The 21600-nt window shown below is 37.3% G+C and overlaps 1 protein-coding gene across 4 annotated transcripts in view; it reads left to right on the top strand.

Annotated features, from left to right (window-relative positions):
- Positions 1-21600, top strand: part of ZNF407 (zinc finger protein 407) — a 420134-nt gene that overhangs the window by 225878 nt on the left and 172656 nt on the right. For all 4 annotated transcript variants that reach the window (XM_057526911.1, XM_057526912.1, XM_057526913.1 and 1 more), the window contains exons 5-6: positions 9825-9991; positions 13691-13774. In XM_057526911.1, the coding sequence (XP_057382894.1) occupies positions 9825-9991; positions 13691-13774 (251 nt within the window). The remainder of the gene's footprint in view (positions 1-9824; positions 9992-13690; positions 13775-21600) is intronic.

The raw sequence follows: 21600 nt of genomic DNA, 5'->3' as shown, positions 1-21600 counted from the left end.
TTTTAAAATACTCTGATAGTTCTTCATTGGAGAGTTGGAGCTGACAAGGATTGCCGTAAGGAATCCAAGTAGGAAACTATGACTTTCTTATTATTGCTGTTTTAAACAGTTGTGGACTAATAGATAATTCTCATGATTTACTATTCATAGAACACCAGTGATCTACACTGTAATATAAAATGATGTCTTGTGCTCAGTATTTTTAGAAATATTGACGTGAATACACACCAGGAATAAAAATTACATGGTCCTACTGAGGCTCAGAGAGGCTGCCCAAGGCCAGACACTTATTAACTTCTCTTTCCCCAGCAGCATGAATATGTGACCCCAAATATTATTTCTGAGTCAATGGCATGCCAGGAACTGAGCGGTTTTATTCATATGAAAGTGTCAGCTTTATTAGCAAAAGGGGATTGGAATCATCCATTCTATACAGATGCCTGATGTTCCTTACAATGTATATTTGTCCTAGTAAAGTTTCATATAGTAATGTGAATGACACATTTTTTGGCATAATAATATAACACCATGGTGTGAAGACCTTATGACTTTTATAAAATCCTTACAAATCGTAGTTTCTTGATGAGTGGGACTGTGACAGATTGTCTGAATTGGGACAGACGTTTTTGTTTGTACTCAGCTTCCATTAATATATCAGTTGTGTTTAATGTTAACATATTAAAAATTAAAAGAAAATAACTTTAGGGGATTTTGTAGTTGCTTTTTAAATTCGTGCTTCTTTCTATAAGCCTGTTTTTTGTTCTTATTGGTAAAATCTATCTTATTCATATTTACCAACCAATTCATTCTAATACAGTTAATACTGGAAATGGCAAGGGTAGCATCAGAAAACTTAGTAAAACCTTTTTCCATTGACATGCAACTGGTACAGTCTGTGAGGTTCTCAGCTCTGAAATAACATTTTTATAGCATCCGTAGGTATATAGCTTGACACATAGCAGTCTTTGTTAGTGCTGACATGCTGTTTGTAAGATTACGTGTTATGTGTCCCAGTGTATAAATGAGTTTGTCATGAATCTCAGATGTGCACATTGTTACGGTAGGTTTTTTTCCCAGACATGTACATATTTGTGGCTTGTATACAAGTGTACTGTATCTTTTTGATCATGGGCACTTGTGAAGGATAAAGCCACATTTAGCTCCTTAGAAAATTATAGTCAAATAATTGTGAAAAACAAACAATGGAAGGGAGATTGGAGAGGGGGAAAAGAAAAACAAAAAATAGATTGGTGGTTCCTTTTGTCATATCAAAGTCAGATTTCTCTGTCTTTTTATCAGGGCCATTTCAGTCTGACGCAGCTTAAAGGATGCAACTTTATTTCCCCCTCTCTGCAGCCTGCTCCGCACTCCCTCCCCTACCGTGATCAGCTCAGGGCTCACACACACACCACCTTCCCCACCTCTGCCGGACCCTCCTCCAGGCTGGTCACTGCCTGCCGCCCTTGTTGCTGGAGTCTGCTCTGTCCTTTCCGACTCACCTGAAATGAAGCCCCACCTCATCCATGAAGCCTTTCCAGCTGCTTCACTCTATATTCACCGATGCTTTTTCTAAACATCTTTTCAAAAAGCTTTTTTAAAAAGTCCAACAAAATGTGGTGAGCTTTTGTTCTAATTATCTCACTGACATTAGTGTCTGCCATTGAGGCACAGGCTCCTTTTGGGGAGGCGTATGTATCTTTCCTTCACTTATAGGTCTGTACGTGCATGAATCATTGCTAGATACACAGTAGATTCCAATACATACTTTTTAAAAAATTGATCAATTGATATAGAAGTAGCTGAGCTATTATAATTTGAAGATTGTTAGGCTTGTGTTATAAATGTCCAAAGACTGAACATCAGTCAAGACATTTGGGATGAATGTGTAAATGGGGTTCGAAATGCATTTTGTCATTTTAGCTCCAATTATTTATATCAGTAAGAGCAATGATTTAAAAGAAATTCTCTTTATATGGTCTTTAAACAGTAACATTAGTCCTTTATTTGTAACTGCTGTTTTAACCTTCCTTGCGTAAATCCAGTGTTTTCTTACCTAACCTGAAGCGATAAAATTTCATTTAGTCCAGACTAGAGGATTGTGGCAATTTAATATACGTCTTGTTCTCCAGGACTTGACTTCTATGGTTAGTTTAAATTATTTCAACTTTGCAAGCCCTCCAGCTCTGTGACACACTTGAAAGGGGGTAGTTTGAAAAGGACGGGGCAGCCTGCACTGAATGGGTCTCATATGCAGTATAATTCCTTCCACCTGTTCTTCTCATGTTGGCGTTTGAAAGCCCTGCAGGAAACATGAGCTATTTCAGGACTGAACCAACTTCTCAAACCCTGCGAAGGGGCTTAGTGGACCTTTGTTTGCCAGCAGTGCTTGATTCGGATTCTTTTACCCTGTACAGATCAGGGTGCTTTTGGGGGGTGCAGGTGGGGGGATGCGACCTCACCTAAGCCAGGGATTGGCCGACTACCATCTGCAGGCCAGATCAGGCCCACTGCCTGTTTTCGTAAATAAAGTTTTATTGGAACACAGCCACGCTTACTTGTTTATGTACTGTCCACGGCTACTTCTGTGCTACCAAGGCGGAGTTGAGAAGTTGCATCGAAGACCTGAGGGCCCACCGAGTAGAAAATATTTACTGTCTTTTACACAGAGCCTTTCCTAACCCTTGTTGTGCTGAGGAGTTTTGGATACAGCACATGCAGTGGAACGGGCACAATTCCAGTCAAATTTGATAGGATGGTTTGGGGTAGGCCAGAGTTTATGGTCTCTTTGACAAAGAAAAATTTCATGGGAATGAGATTTTGAAGGATGAATTCAATCTTGAGGGCATGGCCCTTGTAATCCTTGAATGTTTTTCTTTGGAATGAGTCATTCTCTTGGTTCTTAGTAGACTAAGGCAACCAGGGATTAATATTCGGCCAATGCTCCTCCCAGAAGTAACTTTGACACAAAGCTTTGCAACCTTTGGAAAGAACTGAAAGGGCCAGAAAACATATTTCACAGCCTCTGGAATCTGAATAATACCTTAAAAGGTTTTAAAATGATGGCTTCAGCAAGAATGAGGTTAAATTTCTTTTCCAACTAGTTAACAAGGATCTAGCCTGTTAATTAGGCTAATTATCACCTGTTCAGGGCAAAAAATGCACTCAAGACTCTTGGCTTAAGTAGCAGGTTCCCTTGCGTGCTGTATAAAAGCCCTCACAGGAGGTTTCCAACTTTCATCTGTAAGCCACACTTGATTCTGAAGAGTTGAATTCAGTAAATGAAACCTTTCTAATCTTAGGTCTTTGTGGCTTCTTGATATAAATCATGCTCATGTTTTATATATAATCAGGAACAGGTCACTCTCAAGAGTCCAGCCTGATTTAAATAATCTGGATATTAGTGTTATATATTTTTGGTTTCAGGATATAACTTCATTCATTGAGTCAGGTTTTTTTTGGATCTAGTACGCACACACAAGTATTTGGAAGGAGGTGGCCAGAGGAACCCCGAGTGTATTCCTTGTTATTACTCACCTGTCAGTGAGTAATTTTCAATTTTCAATTTAGAGAAAACAGAGATTCTTACTTTCCATGCAGTTTAAAGTTGCATGTTTTATTTAAACATATATATATATAGTACTTGAAACCTCATAAAACTAAGATGAACAGGATTACTTTGGAGTAATATTGGGGTAATTAATGTGGATTTAGTGCCTGTTTTACATGAATAAGTAGTTTAAGTCTAAAAACAGTATTGTATGTTTTTCCTCAGATGTTTCCTAGGCCAGAAACAGTATAGGCATCTCACAGTTCCGATGTGTATAGGTATTGGATTTGTTACCATGGCAGAATTTCTTGAACTTCATTTTGCTTTGTTATCTTTTGGATACTTTTTCAGCGTTAAGACTCATGTGAATTAACTGAGATTGAAGTTGCTCTTTAGTGGTTGTCTTTATATGCCTTTTATGTGCTTCTTTGTTCAAGAAAGTGATTGTTTTTCAGTTTTATTTGCAGCTCAGCAGAAATTTGTAAGGTAGCCCTACTGGGCAAAGACCCCATCATATTCTATTTTTGTTTCATCTCTTAGTGTATTATTATGTAATTATTAAATTATAATCATTTTAAAAGGAGGCTGTTATCCCAAAGAAACAGCCTGCATATTGGTAGTATCTGAGTAACTTAGAAATTGTTGAAACAGATTCATTAGTATATTGGACTGTTTTGCTAGGAATCATACAAGCCTTGTATTGTTTTCAGTTCTGTGTTTATTCATAAAGACCAGCAATACCTGTCAGTTAAGGTTTTGCAACATCAGTTTACTGTTAAAGTAGTCATTTTGAATCAGTCAACACCTTTGTTTCAGAGTTTTGAAAGATAATAACTGCATGATTATTTAATGTTTTAATAAAGTTTAGCTCATTTCATTTGTAGCAGATCTTGCTCATTGCTGTTTTTTTTGCAGATATGAATTTGTATGATTTGTTAACTTGACGTGACATGTAGAAAAGAAATTTTGGATTACTTAATTAAAATATTCACTTTGAACTGTGAAATTTTTCAAAAACAATGAAAGCACTTTTTAAGATGTTAACATATGACCTTGTTTACTTTGTATTCCTTTTAAAAACAACAAAAATGTACAACTGTAGTTAGCTCTCTAGCCCTATATGCATGCCTTACCCCTCTTCTCAGAAACAAGCAGTATTCACAAATTATGATGTCATGCATGTTTTTGCATGTGGACCTCATATGTTTATATTTAATATTTCTATGCTTAACTTGCTTTGTTTCAATGCAGTTACATTTTTGAGATTGTTTAACCCGTGCTGATAAATGTAGCTCATTGATTCATTTTAACTTCATTATGATATTCCATTTTATGATTAAACTCATTATTTTTCTACTCCCCAGCTGATGGATATTTAAGTTTGTTTACATCTTAATGGGGATACTTTTTTTTTTTTTAAACATGTCTGTACTTGAGCCTGAGTTTCTCAATCATGTTAACCCAGACTGGGCTTTCCGGGAGAAAGGCAAAGGATATCTACAGCTCTAAAATGCATCACTAAAGCAACTGTATTCCAAATTATTCTGAATTGGAGAGATTAGAAAAGAACATAAAAATATACTAGTGACAATTCTTACTGTATTTCAAAAATCATAAAGTAATAAAGCATCAAAGTATCAAAGTACTTCTATCTTCATATGTAAGTGGGATGTGTGCAGACTTTTTATTAATTTGCTAATAAATTGACTGAATAAGCCACCTAATAGGGTTTAAAAATTTTAAATAACATTTAAAAGTATAATTTGAACAAGAGGAGTATAGACTCTCTTGTTAGGATACGTACCTTGTGTAGTAATATGGAAAGATAAAGTTAGGGGCGCAACTCAAAATAGAAGTGTTATATATTTTGACAAAACTTATCTGCCCTTTAGGCATTCATAAACAGACAATTGCTCTAACACAGTCTAAGGCAGAAGTATCTATTAAGATAGTATCATTGATCATATAACTCTTAACTTTCATATGACAGTTACCCACACGAAAATGGGTTTTATTCCAAAAGTTTTAGCAAAAAACTGGATAATAATCCCTGGAAGCCAGGAACTTTGTAATGACAACACCTCTTGGTAGGAACCACTCAAAGGTGCGATGACGCAGAACATTCTGTGTTTAAGATCATTGCCCACAAAATGGTCAAACCATTGCTACATTGTCTTCTAATTCCTGCTTTGCTGTTGAGAAGTCTGGTACCATTTTAATTTATTTTGCTTCTGATTTTTTTTTTTCTTTTGAAACCTTCTAAGATCACTTTATATCCAGTAGAAACATCTAGTGCAGACTGAGGAAAGGGGAGGGGACAAACTGCCCTTTTTCATTACAAGTCCATAGCACTATTTGGCATTTTGAACTTTTTATCAAACGTTATAAAGTAGCTTGATTACATCAGAGCGGAAATGATGTGGACCTCCACCTGCTCTCCCCCAGACGTGGCCTTCTCCTTAGCACCTTTGCTGTCCCTGTGCTATGGCCTGCCATACCATTTTTCTTTTTAGTTCAGTTCATAAATACTTAAATTTTTTTTTTTTTTAAATTTTTTTATTTATTATTTATTTATTATTTTTATTTTTGGCTGTGTTGGGTCTTCGTTTCTGTGCGAGGGCTTTCTCCAGTTGCGGCGAGTGGGGGCCACTCTTCATCGCGGTGCGCGGGCCTCTCACTATCGCGGCCTCTCTTGTTGCGGAGCACAGGCTCCAGACGCGCAGGCTCAGTAATTGTGGCTCACGGGCCCAGTTGCTCCGCGGCATGTGGGATCTTCCCAGACCAGGGCTCGAACCCGTGTCCCCTGCATTGGCAGGCAGACTCTCAACCACTGCGCCACCAGGGAAGCCCCCCATAAATATTTAAATTTTAAAAATTAATTTAAAATGTTTAGAATACCAGAGAAAGGATATGAAACAAATATGGCAAACATGGATATTATCATCTGGGTACATAAGCCTTGGTGGTAGATATGCATCTCTGTCATTTTCTGTATGTTTGAAATATTGACATTCATAAAATAAACACAAATGCTGAGGAAGGAGAAAAGACCAAACAGCATGAGGATCGCGGGCCCTGGGCGGCCTGAATGACCGCTGTTGCTGTTGTGTACAGATCTCACATTCCGACTCTGAGTCTGGTGAAATTACGTAAGGAACAAGACTCTTCACCACCAGTTGCCTTCATCCCATTGGTCCAAAGTTATTTATGGAATAGCTCTGGGTACCAGGCACTTTTATGGGCCGTAGGATATACAGTGAGCCAAACACCATCATACTGTTGTGTGCTTATCTTGTTTGCCCTTTTAGGTTGTACTTTTACGTGATTGTCACTCGTTGTACGTCCTTCAACTCACTGACTTTGTAACTCCCTGCACAAAAGGAGAGATGACTAGCGAATTTTATGCCAAATAGATCTCTTTTTAATATATTGTCAATTCAGTTAAACAAGAAGTTTCTGATGGAAGACCACCTTGTGGGGATAGAAAAGCATTTATATCATTTAACCCAGTCTAATGTAGGTCCCGGGGCTTCACTGATACATGGGAAACTGGATGGCCATCCCCAGTTGAGGGGCAGCAGCCGACAGAGCCACAGTTGACACAGCCTGTCGGGGCCTGGAGCTCCCATCTCTCTGCCTCTCCCCACACTGCCCCTTACCCGTCCTCCCTGCTGGCTCTGCATTTCCACCTGTTTTCCAACATCTAAATTAAATGCCATCTCTGGGAAACCTTCTTTAATCCGCCCTGTCCCATTAATTGCTTCTTCTTTTAAATTTATGATGGCCTTTTACGTTTTTTCCTGGCATTGAGGTTATCTTTGTGAAGGATTTTCCTCACGTAGGAGCCTGTGATTTTCTTGAGAGCCAAATCTGACTCTTTTCCCTCTTTGTTTCTACCGTCTCGAACAGTGTTTGTGGTATAGTGGGTGTTCAGGTCTTTCTGAAGTACATGAAGAATACACAGTGATGCCTTTCCTTCTTGGGTTCTCGTGGCAGAGCAGAACTGCACATTTTCACTTAGGCTCTGTCCTAGTGACACATCCAGGTGGGCTTTCTGAAGGCCCCCAGGAGAGCGGATCCCTTGGATGGACGTCGTCCTCACTCGTTGCATGGTGGCAGATAGTTTACAGTGTTTGAGGCTCAGAATTGTGCAGTTCCAGGAAACCCCCCACTGATGAGTAGGTCTTAGTCTTTATAAGGACACTTTACATTGGTAACATTTCAGGTTCTTTTCAAAGTACCAGTGCATGCACTTATTTTCATAAAGCAAATTGTAAAACATGTGAGGTTTTCTGAAAGTCAAGCAGTGGCCTTAGTTCTTTGTTATCTGGCTTTTGTCATTTCATGACAGGCTCTAAGCTCTAGTTTAACATTTTTATTATGTATGAATAATAGAGTACATATATTGAGGTTTCATAGATGTAATTTTGTTAAATGTACATCGTGGAAGATTTAAAAATGAGGGATTTATTTTGTCATTCATAAAGTTGTAATACAGTCCGGAGTAACTATTTGTTAAAAGATAGCATCTACTTAACCTCCTTATTTATTTCTTTTAGGAGAAGGTTAGATCCACAATAAATACATGAAGAAATAAGTAGATAGGGGAATTTATCTTGGAAATAAGATCCCTGTCATGGTTTTGAAATGTCAAATGCATGAAGACCCGTCAAAGAGATATACGGACATGATATTTTTTTACAGTGCATTTCGAAGTATTTAGTTATGTTTGTCATTCTCTAGTACCAGTAAGCAATGATCAAATGATACAGTAATTTCAAAGTCGGTCTGTGTTGAGGGGTGTAAATATAGTTTCTCTACTCATACATTCTATAAACATATTAATTGGCAATTTTAATATTAATGAAGCACTTAAGATATTTTATATGGCATTTCTTAAATATTTAGCAGTTTTTACTTCTGTTGCATTTAAAATATAATGTTATAAAAATATTACTACATATAACAAATGAAGAGAGATTTTTATAGAAGGTAATTTCATAATTCAATTAAGAATTTGTGAAACCTGAATGATTAATTTGTTAAAGTAATCTACATTTGCCTCAAAATGAGAAAATTAATTAATTGGAGCTTGGAATATTTTTTTCTACCCTTATGGGACTAAGAAAATTTGTAAAATTTTAGTTAAAAACGTTTATGTAAAGAGTGTACTCTTTATATCTCCTTATTTATATCATAATTTAAAACACAGATATTATAATCTTATTTTTAAAATTGTATTAACTTGCTAAAAGTGTAAACCAACTTATGATAGTCAAATCAAGCTGCCATAGTCTGTCTTTTTTGTGGCATTGTGCTTGTCAACTTATTAAAATATTTTAATTTTGAATATTGGGTTTTAATTTGCTTTTATTTGACTGTTCATTATCCTGAATTAATTAGCTGGACATTATTAGTCACAGGGATTGCTTTAAACTAAATTGTATTAGAAATAAAAAGTAAATTTTAGTGATGATTTCCTGAATGCAAGTGAAAAGGGACAGAAGCTCGACCAGAGAAAGTATTAACGTTTTTTTGTTGATGGTTCACATTGCCTGGATTATTAAAGGTATTCAGAGATCTTTAACTGGGAACTGTGGGGCTGAAATATTTTCTGACGTGAGTATTGATTTGTTATTTTCAGTTTTCATCTCATACAGGAAATAATTGAGGTTTCTTTTTCTCAAAGGCATACTTTATGAAAAGTTGTATTTATAATCTTATTTTTATTCTTATCAAAGGGGACTTTTTATGTACCCGTGTGGTAACCCAGAAGGACACCTTGTTAAAAAGGAGACGCCCCTGGAGCGCGCCTCTCCTCCGAGGGAGCAGCGTGGTGTGTGCCGTCGCGGGCGGGCTGGGCTCTGAGTGCCGCCCGGCCCCAGCTGCCTCCGCCTGGCAGAGAGCAGGGGTGTCTGAGTAGTTTAGTACGGATAGCTTTTCATTTAGCCTTTGCTCTGACAGCCCGTGCCCTGGATAAGTGGTGTAGGCCTGTACAGGTGAAATCTATTCTCACATTTGCCTCAGGGGTGACTGGACTGTAACAGAATTTTTCAAACCCGTTGGGCCCAACCGCAAAGCAGAGAATAAATGGCTGAAGTGCCAGGCCTGGACAGAAAAATCAATGCCTGGTTATACAGACATGACAGACCAGGCCCGCAGTTCTCCTCGCGACACCCTGCACTCGCCACACTGCAGGGCTGGAGCGGCACCTGTCTGGGCCCGAGGTGCTCCCGTGAGGGTAATATTTGCATCCTTTTCTCTCCACTCCATGCAGGAAGTTTACATGCCGCCTGTGTGATAGAAGTTTCACAGAGAAGTGGGCCCTGAACAACCACATGAAACTCCACACGGGGGAGAAGCCATTCAAGTGTACCTGGCCTACCTGCCATTACTCCTTCCTCACGGCCTCCGCCATGAAGGACCACTACAGGACGCACACAGGTGTGCCGTCCGCCTGGGCCCAGTGGTGGTGGTAGTGGGGGGTGGTCGTCTCAGCAGCAGTCCGTAGAAAGGAATCCCTGTTTGAAGAGTTTGAGATTGTGGTAATTACATGTTAAAAGGTATGGCATCATTTCTTTGTGTTTTGATGATGCTTAGTGTAATTTTTAAGTGACATTCTAATATTTATGTGTGTGTGCGTGTGCACACGGGCATGTGTTCACATGAAATAAGTTCCATATTCCAAAGCTGATTTATGTTGCGTGTGGGTACATATATGTGTATGTGTTTAAACATATCTTTTTAGGTGTGATCATTATAGAAGATCATTTGAGGAGATTAAATTTTCATAGAGAACTTGTCTTACATTTGTTACTGATATGGACTCATTGCCATAATGTTTCTGAACATTATCGAATCTTGGTTTTTATGTACCACTTGACATTTTTTAAATCAATTTAATATTTCTCTTAAGAGAATACTATCAGATCCAAGAGTTTTTGAAATTACTACAAAGAGACTAAACTGAATTTAGCTAGTATAAATTTTTTAGATAATTGAAAAAGTACAAATTCACATACATTTTACATCAAAACATTTAGTGGACTGTTTGGAATTTAAACCAACTGATAGTAAAAGCAGCACACGGAATACATCTGTGCTGGGCATGGTCCTGAGACCTCTCAGTTTGGACCTTCATGAATATATTTCTCCTACCTGCCCTGTGGTTCTATTCAATGTATATGACATGCTTTTCATTATCTAAGGACAGAGGGCCCCTAAACTCCTTACAAGTGTGTAGTCGAGTGCTTGCCTTATCTCACTGTGGCGAGATTACTGAGAGCTATTTGGTGTTTTGTGGTCTTCTTCCTCTTTACAGCTCTCAGAAAGTATTTTGTTTCAAGGAAAAAATAAATTTTAATCAGCATTCCCAAATGTTCTTCTGATTGCCAAGAATCCTGTATTATTGTTAGAAATTATAGGTTAAAAGTTCTTCTGAAGCAGTTTGTGGGAAGCCCAGGCCTCCTTAGCTTCCTTGACAAGGGCGTTGACGATTTAAGGTCTCCAGCCTGCCCTGAAAGATCACTTATATCGAACAGCAGATGAAAAGCCAGTGCAGATGTAATTTATCGTCGGCGTTTCCTTCTAAAGAATAATTGTGGAGACTTGGCTGGATCAATAATATGGATTTTTGTTGTTAGGTCTTGTAGTCTGCACCATAATGAGAGATAGGGGACAGTGGCTGTTTTCTAATAGAAAATAAAGGATTGGTTTCCGTGTCTTTCTACATTTGAAAGCAAAATGGCACACTTGAAACTAATTCAAGTTGTTAAGAAAAGTCTCCTATTATATCTCTGCTATCATATAAATATGGCATGTTAAGTGAACCCCCTTTTTATTGAGTATATTACATTTAGTTTTTTCCTAAAATTTTTTTTCTTGAAAAATACTCAATTGTCCACTATCCAACCCTAACTCCCCCTACCCCCTTGGAAAAAAAAAAAAAAAAAAAGGCAAGTGAAAATTGAATTTAGAGTGACAAACAAATCAAGCCACCAAGGTAAATATGACATACAATACATTGCAGACTAACATCCTAGATAAAAATCCTGCACATCAAAAAATCAAGGTCACTAATATATCTAGAACCAAATCACATGGAAAATTGATAATTTTGTCTTTGTGCCTATACATATCTTAAAATAGGAAAGGGAATAAAACTTAGTATATACATGCAGCACATATACCTGTAAAAATGTAAATTTCATTACATGCAGCACATATACCTGTAAAAAATATAAATTTCATTAGGATTTGTCTGTCAATGTTTATATCTTACAAGAAAGATGTAGATTGCGAAGAAGTTCATAAACGAGGGAAAGGAATCATAGTCTGCTTGAGTCCAGAAATAGTAAGAATACTCTTTCCTTATCAGGTATTTTGCTGGCTGTTTAGCATAGCACCAATCTCTTCTCCGCCACACACCACCAGATGCATAGGTGTGTGTGATCTTGTGTGTGTGTGTGTGGACCACTGTACACACATTTCCGCACACTTGAAGGGGTTAATGCCCACAAAGCTGTGGTGATGAATAAATTGTAGAGAACAATTTTGTCTCAACACAGAATAGTATGTTAATATTAACGAGCAAATTATCTTTCGGGGTTTTAAAAAAAGTCTACTTTCAGTGTTATTTAATTGATAATACAGCGAGTTAGAAAGATTTATATTTCAAATTGATTAAATAATTAAATGAGTGATTGTAATTAAACTTTATTCTTCGCAGCCCATCTACTCTATTCTTTTTTTCTGTATTGATATAATGATGCCAAGGAATGAACTTAACCCCAAAATAGGAAAGTAAAGATAGGAAAAATACTTAAATTCAGCTTTATTTTATAAATGATAATAATGAGCATTTTAACGTACCATTGGGAAATAAGATTAAACATAATTTGGTTAAAACTCTCTTTATTAATATATGTTCATTTAAATTAGAGAAGCTAGTATTGCTCTCAGGTAAAGGGAAGACTTTCTGATTACGGTAGTTACTCTGCCTTCCTATATTTACTATTTTTTCTAACCTTAAAAAGCCAATTACCATTTCCACAACACCTCAAGCTAAATTTCTGTTGTGATACACCTAAACATTTTAGAACAAAGCAGGCTGACGTGGGCAAAAACCCCTGAAAGACTTGTTGCATTAAACATTCACATGAGTCAAGTAGATAAAGATAGATAAAATGATTTGTTTTATTTTTGAAAAGTATTGTATAATTTCACTGACTCTCTCCAAGGTGTTAGCATTTTTATTCTCCTTTTCTCTTCTTTGGGAGCCTTACGGGATAAACTGCCTAGGTGCCAGCACTTATTGCCCAAATACGCTGTAGAATAGAGAGAGATTGCATTTATAAACTGTAGGGCAGAATGTTAGCTTGTGTAAAAATGTTTTTAAAAATGAACATTTAAACATTTTTAACAAAGTCTGCCAAATCTGACTCTAATTGTTGCAGAGTTTTCCAGTCAAGAGTTATCACTAAAGATGAATAATAGGAGTTCTTATACAATTTCTTTAGCAATCCCTAGACTTCCTTTTTTGTGCCATGAAAGTTTGAGGAACGTAAACAGCACTGAACTGAGTAATGTAGATTTTATTGTTACTTGGGATCTTCAGTATATTCAATGAAACTGTTTAATTCATATTGTTAAGTAGGAAGTTATTAAAGAAGATGCTGATAGAATCAGGTAAAACCGATTCAATATCCTTCAGCTGTTAGAAAATTCAGTATGTTTTATTTAAGCAGAATCATGTATACTGTATATTAACAGTTCCAAGCAATCTTTAGGCAGCTCAGAAAGTCCAGATGTATGGGAATTGTAAAAAATCAGGATATGCATAAAAACTGTTCAAGTGCATAAAGCAGCCCCATCTGGAAGACATCTACCAGAAATGAAGTTGTACAAAACCATTCCATTGATAATAAAGCTAATTTTTATGGGTCTGACAAGTATGTAATTATGTTCAGTGGTGCTTTTCAGATTTTATCACAGTCAATAAACCGCAGTGGTAATTTCATTCCCATTTGACATATTTACATGGAAACATTTGATTGGAGGAATTAGTAACCCTGAAAGCCTTGATAGATATGTTTTAATGATCTGTGACCTCCGCAGTCCCTCATCTGTTTATTGTTGCAACAGGCGAGAAGTCGTTCCTGTGTGACCTGTGTGGCTTTGCTGGCGGGACCCGGCACGCCCTCACCAAGCACCGCAGGCAGCATACAGGTCAGTCCAGCCGCCCGGCCCTCGGCCTGCCGCTCAGGAGGCAGCCAGCCCAGGGGGGCCCCCGCATTCGTGCTTGGCCCTGGATTGCCTGTCTTTCCGATTTTTGTAAACTCTGTGTACTTGAGGGTCTACGGAAAATTGTGCTTGAATAATACAAGATTTTAATTCGTCTGCTTTTACGTATTTATAAAGTAAGCCTGCTGCGTGTCTTATGGATCAGGTGTCCTGTAAAGTCGTGTCAAGCCGGGGGAGAACAGGGTCTGGCCTCCGGTGTGCAGACACACCAGCTGCTTCTCTGCGGCAGAGCCCTGCCTTGGGGGTGGTCCGTGAGCTGGGGTGAAGCTGGGGGGCCCGCCTTCCTCTCAGTCGGTCCCTCCCCGTCTGCTTTCCTGCTCACGCCACCTTTTAGCTGCTTCTCACCTGCTTACCAACAGCCCTGCCTTCCCATCTTTGTCTCAGCCTCTGGAACCACCTGACTCTCTAGCCAGCAATCCCTCTGCGAGTTGGAACCAAGTAGATGTGGTTGTAGCTCAATGCAGCTTCAGGTATTTTTGCGATTAAGAATGGAAAGCAGTCGGGACTTCCCTGGCGGTCCAGTGGTTAAGACTTCGCCTTCCAATGCAGGGGGTGCAGGTTCGATCCCTGGTCGGGGAGCTAAGATCCCACATGCCTCACAGCCAAAAAACCAAAACATAAAACAGAAGCAATATTGTAACAGATTCAATAAAGACTTTAAAAGTGGTCCACATTTAAAAAAAAAAAAAAAAAGAATGGAAAGCAGTGAAGAGGCAAGTTAAGCAGATAAGGACATTGAAGAGAATCCTTTTTTTTTTCATGATGGGCATTCTTGGTGATTCAACAAAATAAACTAGATACCTTGGTTAGGAACACATAAGAATGAAAAGTTTTAAACATCTATTAAAGTTGGTTACCTATTGATATGCTGTAATAGGTCTTATAAGTAATTAACTTCTGAATTATATATTCCTGGGACAGTGCTGATTTTTGGTGATGTTCCTCGTAACTATTAATAGAACCACTTTTTACCCTAAGAAGTGTTCTAGTTTAGATAATAAATCATATGGTAACAGAATTTGTAACTCATTGTTAGACTTTTACTTGGGTTCCATGAGAATAGTTGAGTTTGGCAGTTATACTCAAAATGGCATAAATGTAAAATACATGAAATATGTTGTTTATGGTACATTTTGATTCTTGATATGCTATATTTAGCACTTAGCTACAAGGAGCTTTAATGCCCATTATGGTATTTATAAGATCAGTGAAAATTAATGCTAGCCATTCCTTTTGGATCTTAAGTTTATATGATTCAAATTTCTATATGGGATAAGGATTATTATTGAGTCAAGAAATATCCAATGTTAATATAATGTTGAAAACTCAAACTTGGTAAACATAAAACTCTATTTTAAGTTTGTAGTAGCAACCTGTGATCACATTTTCTTTTAATCCAGTGATTTACAGTTTCGGTGTAAGAGATGGCAGAAGAGCCCAGTGGATGGCGGTCATCCTTGGCTACTATGTTGGACAGGTTGGGAATATGTGTGGTAAAGTGTGTTCATGTGGGGTTTTCTGATTCTTCATGTTTCAGCTTATTGATGCCCCAACTGTTGCCATGCAGATGGTGTCGCCCTGGCGTGGCCCTGGGCGTCAGCAGACTCCCCGGTGCCGCCGTTGGCAGCGTGGCCGTGCTCCCTCTTCCCGCTGCCGAGGGCCCGGTCATGCTGTGATCACAGGCGTTTACAGGTGATCGATCATGAACCTGCATCGAGCAGGCACAACTTTATATTTTATGTCAGGTCCAGAGGCTCCTTATTACTTTGCTATTAACTTTATACCACGTAGGACAATGTCTCGCAGACAGAGGCATCTGTCTTTTTGGCATTTATCTGCCTCTGTGGCACAAATCAAACATGATTCTTTAGTACCAAAGTCAGTTCAAACAGCTTAGCCAAACAGTACTAAGCCAAACAGCTTCGTACAACTCAGTCTAGGCCCTTAGCTTTTATGCTGGATTTATAATATTTAAGCAACACAGAACTTCTTTTTTTTTTTCTCCAAGGCCAGATTTGTTGGGCTCATTTGAAATCTGTGTTTTTCTGATGTATTCCTCTTTGACATGGTTTACCTTTCTACTACAGAGTGCCCACCCAAACTACAATCAGCTTGGAAAGGGATACCTATCAAAAGTGTTCCAAATGGCGTAAATAATTCCCCACTGCAATACAGACTGTCTAGGGGGCTGACACAAAACATCTTCCACTCCAAGATTTACTTTTATCTGGTAAAAGGGTCACCTGTCAGAGACCCTTGATTCAAGGGCACAGGAGCAAATCCTCACATGTAGTTGAAGAGCCTTGGCCGGCTTAATGACCACCAGCCCGCCCAAAGGAATGCGGTGCGAGCTTCCAGGAGAAGGGTTTGGCCCATCTGACAGATTGTTGACACACAAAAGACACCTCTCTCTGTCCATAAGCCATGCCGGTGCTGGTGTCCCTCCTCTGGCTTCCTTTTACTCTTCTGTCATGGGGACCTCAGGTACAGAATATTCCTCAGTGGTTATTTTCGCCAAGATTACCACTTGAAAAGGGAAGTATGAAGAACACAATTTAAACTACTGTATACTCTTATGTGAGGGCAACAGGCAGAAAGGAAATTTCACCAGCAGGATATATGCAGGCAGCCCTGTTGACTTACAGACAGCATTATTCAAGAGTAGTTAATATCTCACTCAGGTTTATTCATCCTTCTGGCTTTAGAATGACAAAGAATTCAGAAGGACTGTTCCCAATGCACCAAATCAGTTTGATCACTCCATCAAAAATTTTTCCTTAGTAAGTGTGTACATCTCCTCACGTAGCACCTATCTCATTTCATGCAGTTAACGAATATTAGGAAACTGAAATTCTTGTTTAGCATTTTTAAGATTTTCTTTCAAATTTTACAATCTAGAAGTTATTTATATATCGATTTATTTTGCTATATATTTAGACTAACAAACAAGAGCTACTTCTGTATTTCTGAAGTGTATTTTCCTGAAGAAATTACCTGAAATTTCCTGAAGAAATGATCGTTTCTGGATAAAAAAGAGATACCGATGAACATATTCAAACAATAGTATTGAACATGTAACAGAATTGAGTTACAAATTAACTATTATGCACAGATTGAATAAACTGTAGTCTGTGTAAGTTGACACAGAGTTCTTTTCCATCAAGAGCCCAGACATGCTTGAGCTTTCCTTTACTTAGTGGTTGTAGCTTAGTATGTAGCATAGTTTGGTAGCATTATATTTTTTCTCTGTCAGCCTATAGATTTTTCACAATTTCTTAAGATTACATAGTTTAATCTGTTGTGTTGTCAAGTTAAGCATGAAATGACAATTGATAGTTTATTGCAACACAATGTCAGCTTGACATGAACTTCAAATTATTAGAGTTATAGAGAATCTAAATGACATTATTCTTTAAAAGTGTTTTTTTTAAAGTTTAAATTGTGTCACATAAAAATGCCATAAAAGTTTAAATGAAATAAGATTGATACATTTACCATGTTTTTTAAGTGTTTATGTTAAACCTTCTCACCAAGAAAATTAACCTTGAGGAGCTTGGATGACCTTTTATTTATACCACTGACTCAGACAATGACTCCATAATGTTACCCCTCTAGATTCCTGCCAGATCCATGAAAAATGGATAGATTAACGATGTCTACCAAGGCTAATAGAATAAACCAGTTAGCACTGAGTCTGATGCCAACATACTTTCAAACACTTCGTTTGAATGGAATAAGGAGACGTCAGAATATATTTGTGAATTTGCTTAATGAAAAAATCTTTAAATTGTTTGACCCCTTAGATTCATGATATTAAAAGTGGAAGATTCAAGCTACCTAATTTGAAGTCTTAGTATATAGTTTCAATAGTCATGTCAGTATTGTATTGGCATAAACATTTCCAGATAGATCAAGGGAGCAGAATAGACTCATGCATATATTTGTCCATTGTTTTTGACCAAGGAACAACCTTTAGAGATAGATTTAACAGAGGATGTGCAAAACCTCTTCATTGGAAACTTTAAAATATTGCCAAGAGAAATTAAAGAAGACCTAAATAGAGCGATATCCCATGTTCATGGATTGGAAGACTCAATGTTCTTAAGATTTTATTTCCTCTCACATTGATCATTTCAAATCCCTCAAGCTTTTTTTTTAAAGAAATTGACAAGCTGATTTTTAAATTCATATAGAAATGCAACAGTGAAATATCAAACAACTTTGAGAAAGACGAACAAACTTGACTTATACAACCTGACTTCATGACTTATTAGAAAGCTTCAATAATCAAGTCATTCTGGTGTTTTCATCAAGGTAAACAAATACATCAGTGGAATGGAATAGAGATTACAAAACAACCCACACCTACATGGTCAACTGAGCTTTGACAGAAGAGCAAAGACAGTTTAATCTTTTCAATACATAATGCTGGAACAATTGGCTATCCATATGCAATCAAAATAAACTTTGATCCATATATTATGTCATATACAAAAATGAACAAAATCTAAATATAAAACTTAAAACTATATAAATTCTAAAAGAAAATTTAGGGCAAAAATCTTTGTGATCATGGATTATCAAAGATTTCTTAGATACCAGCACATCAAAAGCCTGATTCATAAATGAAAAGAATCATAACTTGAAAAGTTATAAATGGAGAACTTGAAAACTTTGTAAATTATTAACTTTTCTTCAAAAGACATTGTGAAGAGAATGAAAAGACAAACCACAGACTGGAAAGAATGTGTATATATCGTAACTCTTATAAAGGATTTGTATCTGTAATATATAAAGTGCTCTCAGAACACAGTTTTAAGAAACCAACCAACTAAAAAAGGGTCAAAATATTTGAACAGGTACTTCACCAAAGAATATAAATGCATGGCACATAAGCACATGAAACTGTCCTCAAATCATCATTAGAGAAATTCAGGTTTAAAGCACTAAGCACACTGAATGTTGGTGATGATTTGGAGCAATGGAAACTCTGAAGCACAACTACTAGGAACATAAAATGGTCAAACCACTTTGGAAAACAGTTTGGCAGTTTCTTACAAAGTGACGTATCTACCTACCATATCAGTGGGTACACGTGACATTCACGTAATGAATACTACTCTACAACTCGGCAGTAAAAATAAAGTATTTACACCTGGAGCAACGGGAGTGACGCACAAAATAAAGCTGAGAGAAAGAGGCCAGACAGAAGAGAAGTACATACTGCATGTTTCCATGTGTGTACATTTCTAGAAAGTACTAACTAATACATAGCGACCGAAAGCAATGAACGTTTGCTTGGGGATGGAACGAGCAGAAGAAAGACAGGGCACAGGGACACCTCTGTGGTGGTGCTTATGTTCGTTACTTTGATCGTGGTGAGAGGCTCCGTTCTGCCTCCTGTGTCAGGTCTAGACAGGTGATGTCAAGTCACTGAAGCAATTAATAATGAGTGTTTTCATCCAGGTGAGTGCTTCCCTTTGTGTTTCTGTTTTCCATGTGAACTATTCTTTGACATCAGTGTACAGTTAAGATACTCTTAATTGAATTTAATGAGCAATTCAGTCTTTATAATGAATGAGGAAGTTTTCAGATATGCTTGTGTATGAAGGTTTATATGTTTCTATGACATAGAATATTCCTGTGTCAAATGTGAAGAGATTGTGCGATTTTATTTTAACTCTATGCAATTCGAAGATCATGTCTTATCCCTCAAATAAAAGCAAAACCTGCCATCATCGTGAAAGTTATTTTTTTGTATAAGTCAGTTCAGTACAACTGAGCTGTCTATAGCAATTTAAGTGACCTGACCAGCGGTTTAGAAACTGAGAACAAAGAGTTATTTAGGCTGACCCAGGGTGACCACTTGGTTGGGGTGTAGTATATGGGAAATGGCTAAAAGAGACAAAAACCCCTCTCAACTCCAAGATTTTTACTCTGCTTTGTATATGGTCTTCTTTTTACAAGAATAAGTCAAATGTTCCCTGGTAGGATCTGTTAAATGATACCTCTATGTCAAGTTCACTAACTTTGCGAAACCATTAATTATTTTATGTATGTTATAGGTTTTTACTTTGTTATTGGTCATGAGCTCTTGATGAGAACTATTTGTGTGCTGCTTCTTTTATCTTTGTGAGAGTAGTTTGCAGTTTCCAGTGTTTAGGCAGTCCTGTCCCCATAATGGTGAAGCACTGGTTATTGGGCACCCTCCTAAGTATCTTACCTATGCCTTGTCTGCTTTAATCCTCACAATTATCTCCATGTTTGGTGTATTATCATCCTGATCTTGTTCAGGGGTTTACCAGGTAGGGAGTGAAATATGGCAAAACCTGGATTGGGATTGAAGTCCTTTTGGCTTCTTCTAACTGCTGCCCTGGGCTGCAATGACAGATAAAATGCCATCAGATGAGATGTGTATGCATTCAGTAAATATTACTGCAGTTATGGGCAAGGCCATATAAACAGGCTTAGAGAATGTAGGACAAATTTCTAAACGTTCTGATTTTCAGGGCAGACATAGTTTTGTTGCTAGCTGAATAGATGTAATTTTAAACCAAGATATTTCATCCCTCATTTTCTATATGTTAGTATACTTATAAAACTATTACGAAAACATGGGAAATAAGTAACAAGTGGAGTTACATATGTAAAATTAATCCATCCTATGTGTAAAATTTCTCAGGAAAAATGTCTCTTGGCAAGAGTATTTCTGTATGTCACAACTGTGTTTTGAGGAAGAGGTGTGAGGCTTTCTCTAGTTCACAGGTAATGTGAGCTGTACACGTATCATTTTAAGTTGCCTGGTAACCATATTAAAAAAAGGAAAAAGTAATAGGTGAAGTTATTTTTTATAAATAGATAATTCAAACAAATACATACAAATTATTATCGTTTCAACATGAAGTCAATATAACATTATTACCAATATTTTATTCTCCCCCCCACCGCCCCCAGGACTTTGAAATTTGGTGTGTATTTTGCACTTCCAGCACATCTCAATACAGAGGCCAAATATTTTACCTGTAATTCATGATCTGTATTTAGGTTTGATAAAATTCACATGTCAAAAAGTAGATTCTCATTCCCAAGCTGTTCTAGACTTACATTTTTTCAACAGGTGAATTCAGTATCAGTTTTTAAATTTACATCAATTAAAATTAAATCACCCCATCTCAGGTGCTCACCAGCCAGTGCAGCTAGTGGAGTTAAAAACCAGTCAGACCTGATTTCTTTGAGTTTGTGTGCGAAGGAGAGAAAGGTATTGATCGGAGGGCCGTGAGTCCTGGGCAGGTCCTTGAACCAGCACAGGGTTGAGCTGTATGTACAGAGATCAGGTGTATCTACACAGGGGAGATGGAACTTACAGGGCTGTTAAATATTATTTCAAATGTTTCTTTGAGGCCTCTTTACCTTTTACTCAACTTAGTGAATTATAATTTCTCTTTACTTCTGACACTTTTTAAATTGGTGTCAAGTTATCGCTTGGTTTTATTTTTTTCCTTCATATTTAACTTCAAGATTTTAATAAGCTTTACACTGTGTATTCAAAGTATATCTTTGTTACATACTTTTCGATGGTTTTAACCTCACTGAGATTTTTATAATGGCCCTAATCTAACAGAGTTTGTTAAATGACTCAAAATACAGTGCTAAACCAAAGCTGATATTTATGTTTTTATCTGGATGAGTGCTTCACTGTGTGTTTCTATTTAGCTTAGATAATTTAGAATCCTGTTTGTATAAGTTACATG

Source organism: Balaenoptera acutorostrata, chromosome 13 (genome assembly GCF_949987535.1).
Source record: "Balaenoptera acutorostrata chromosome 13, mBalAcu1.1, whole genome shotgun sequence".
NCBI lineage: Eukaryota > Metazoa > Chordata > Mammalia > Artiodactyla > Balaenopteridae > Balaenoptera > Balaenoptera acutorostrata.
Note: the sequence above shows the minus strand (reverse complement) of the source record. Positions and strands in the feature narration are given on the sequence as shown.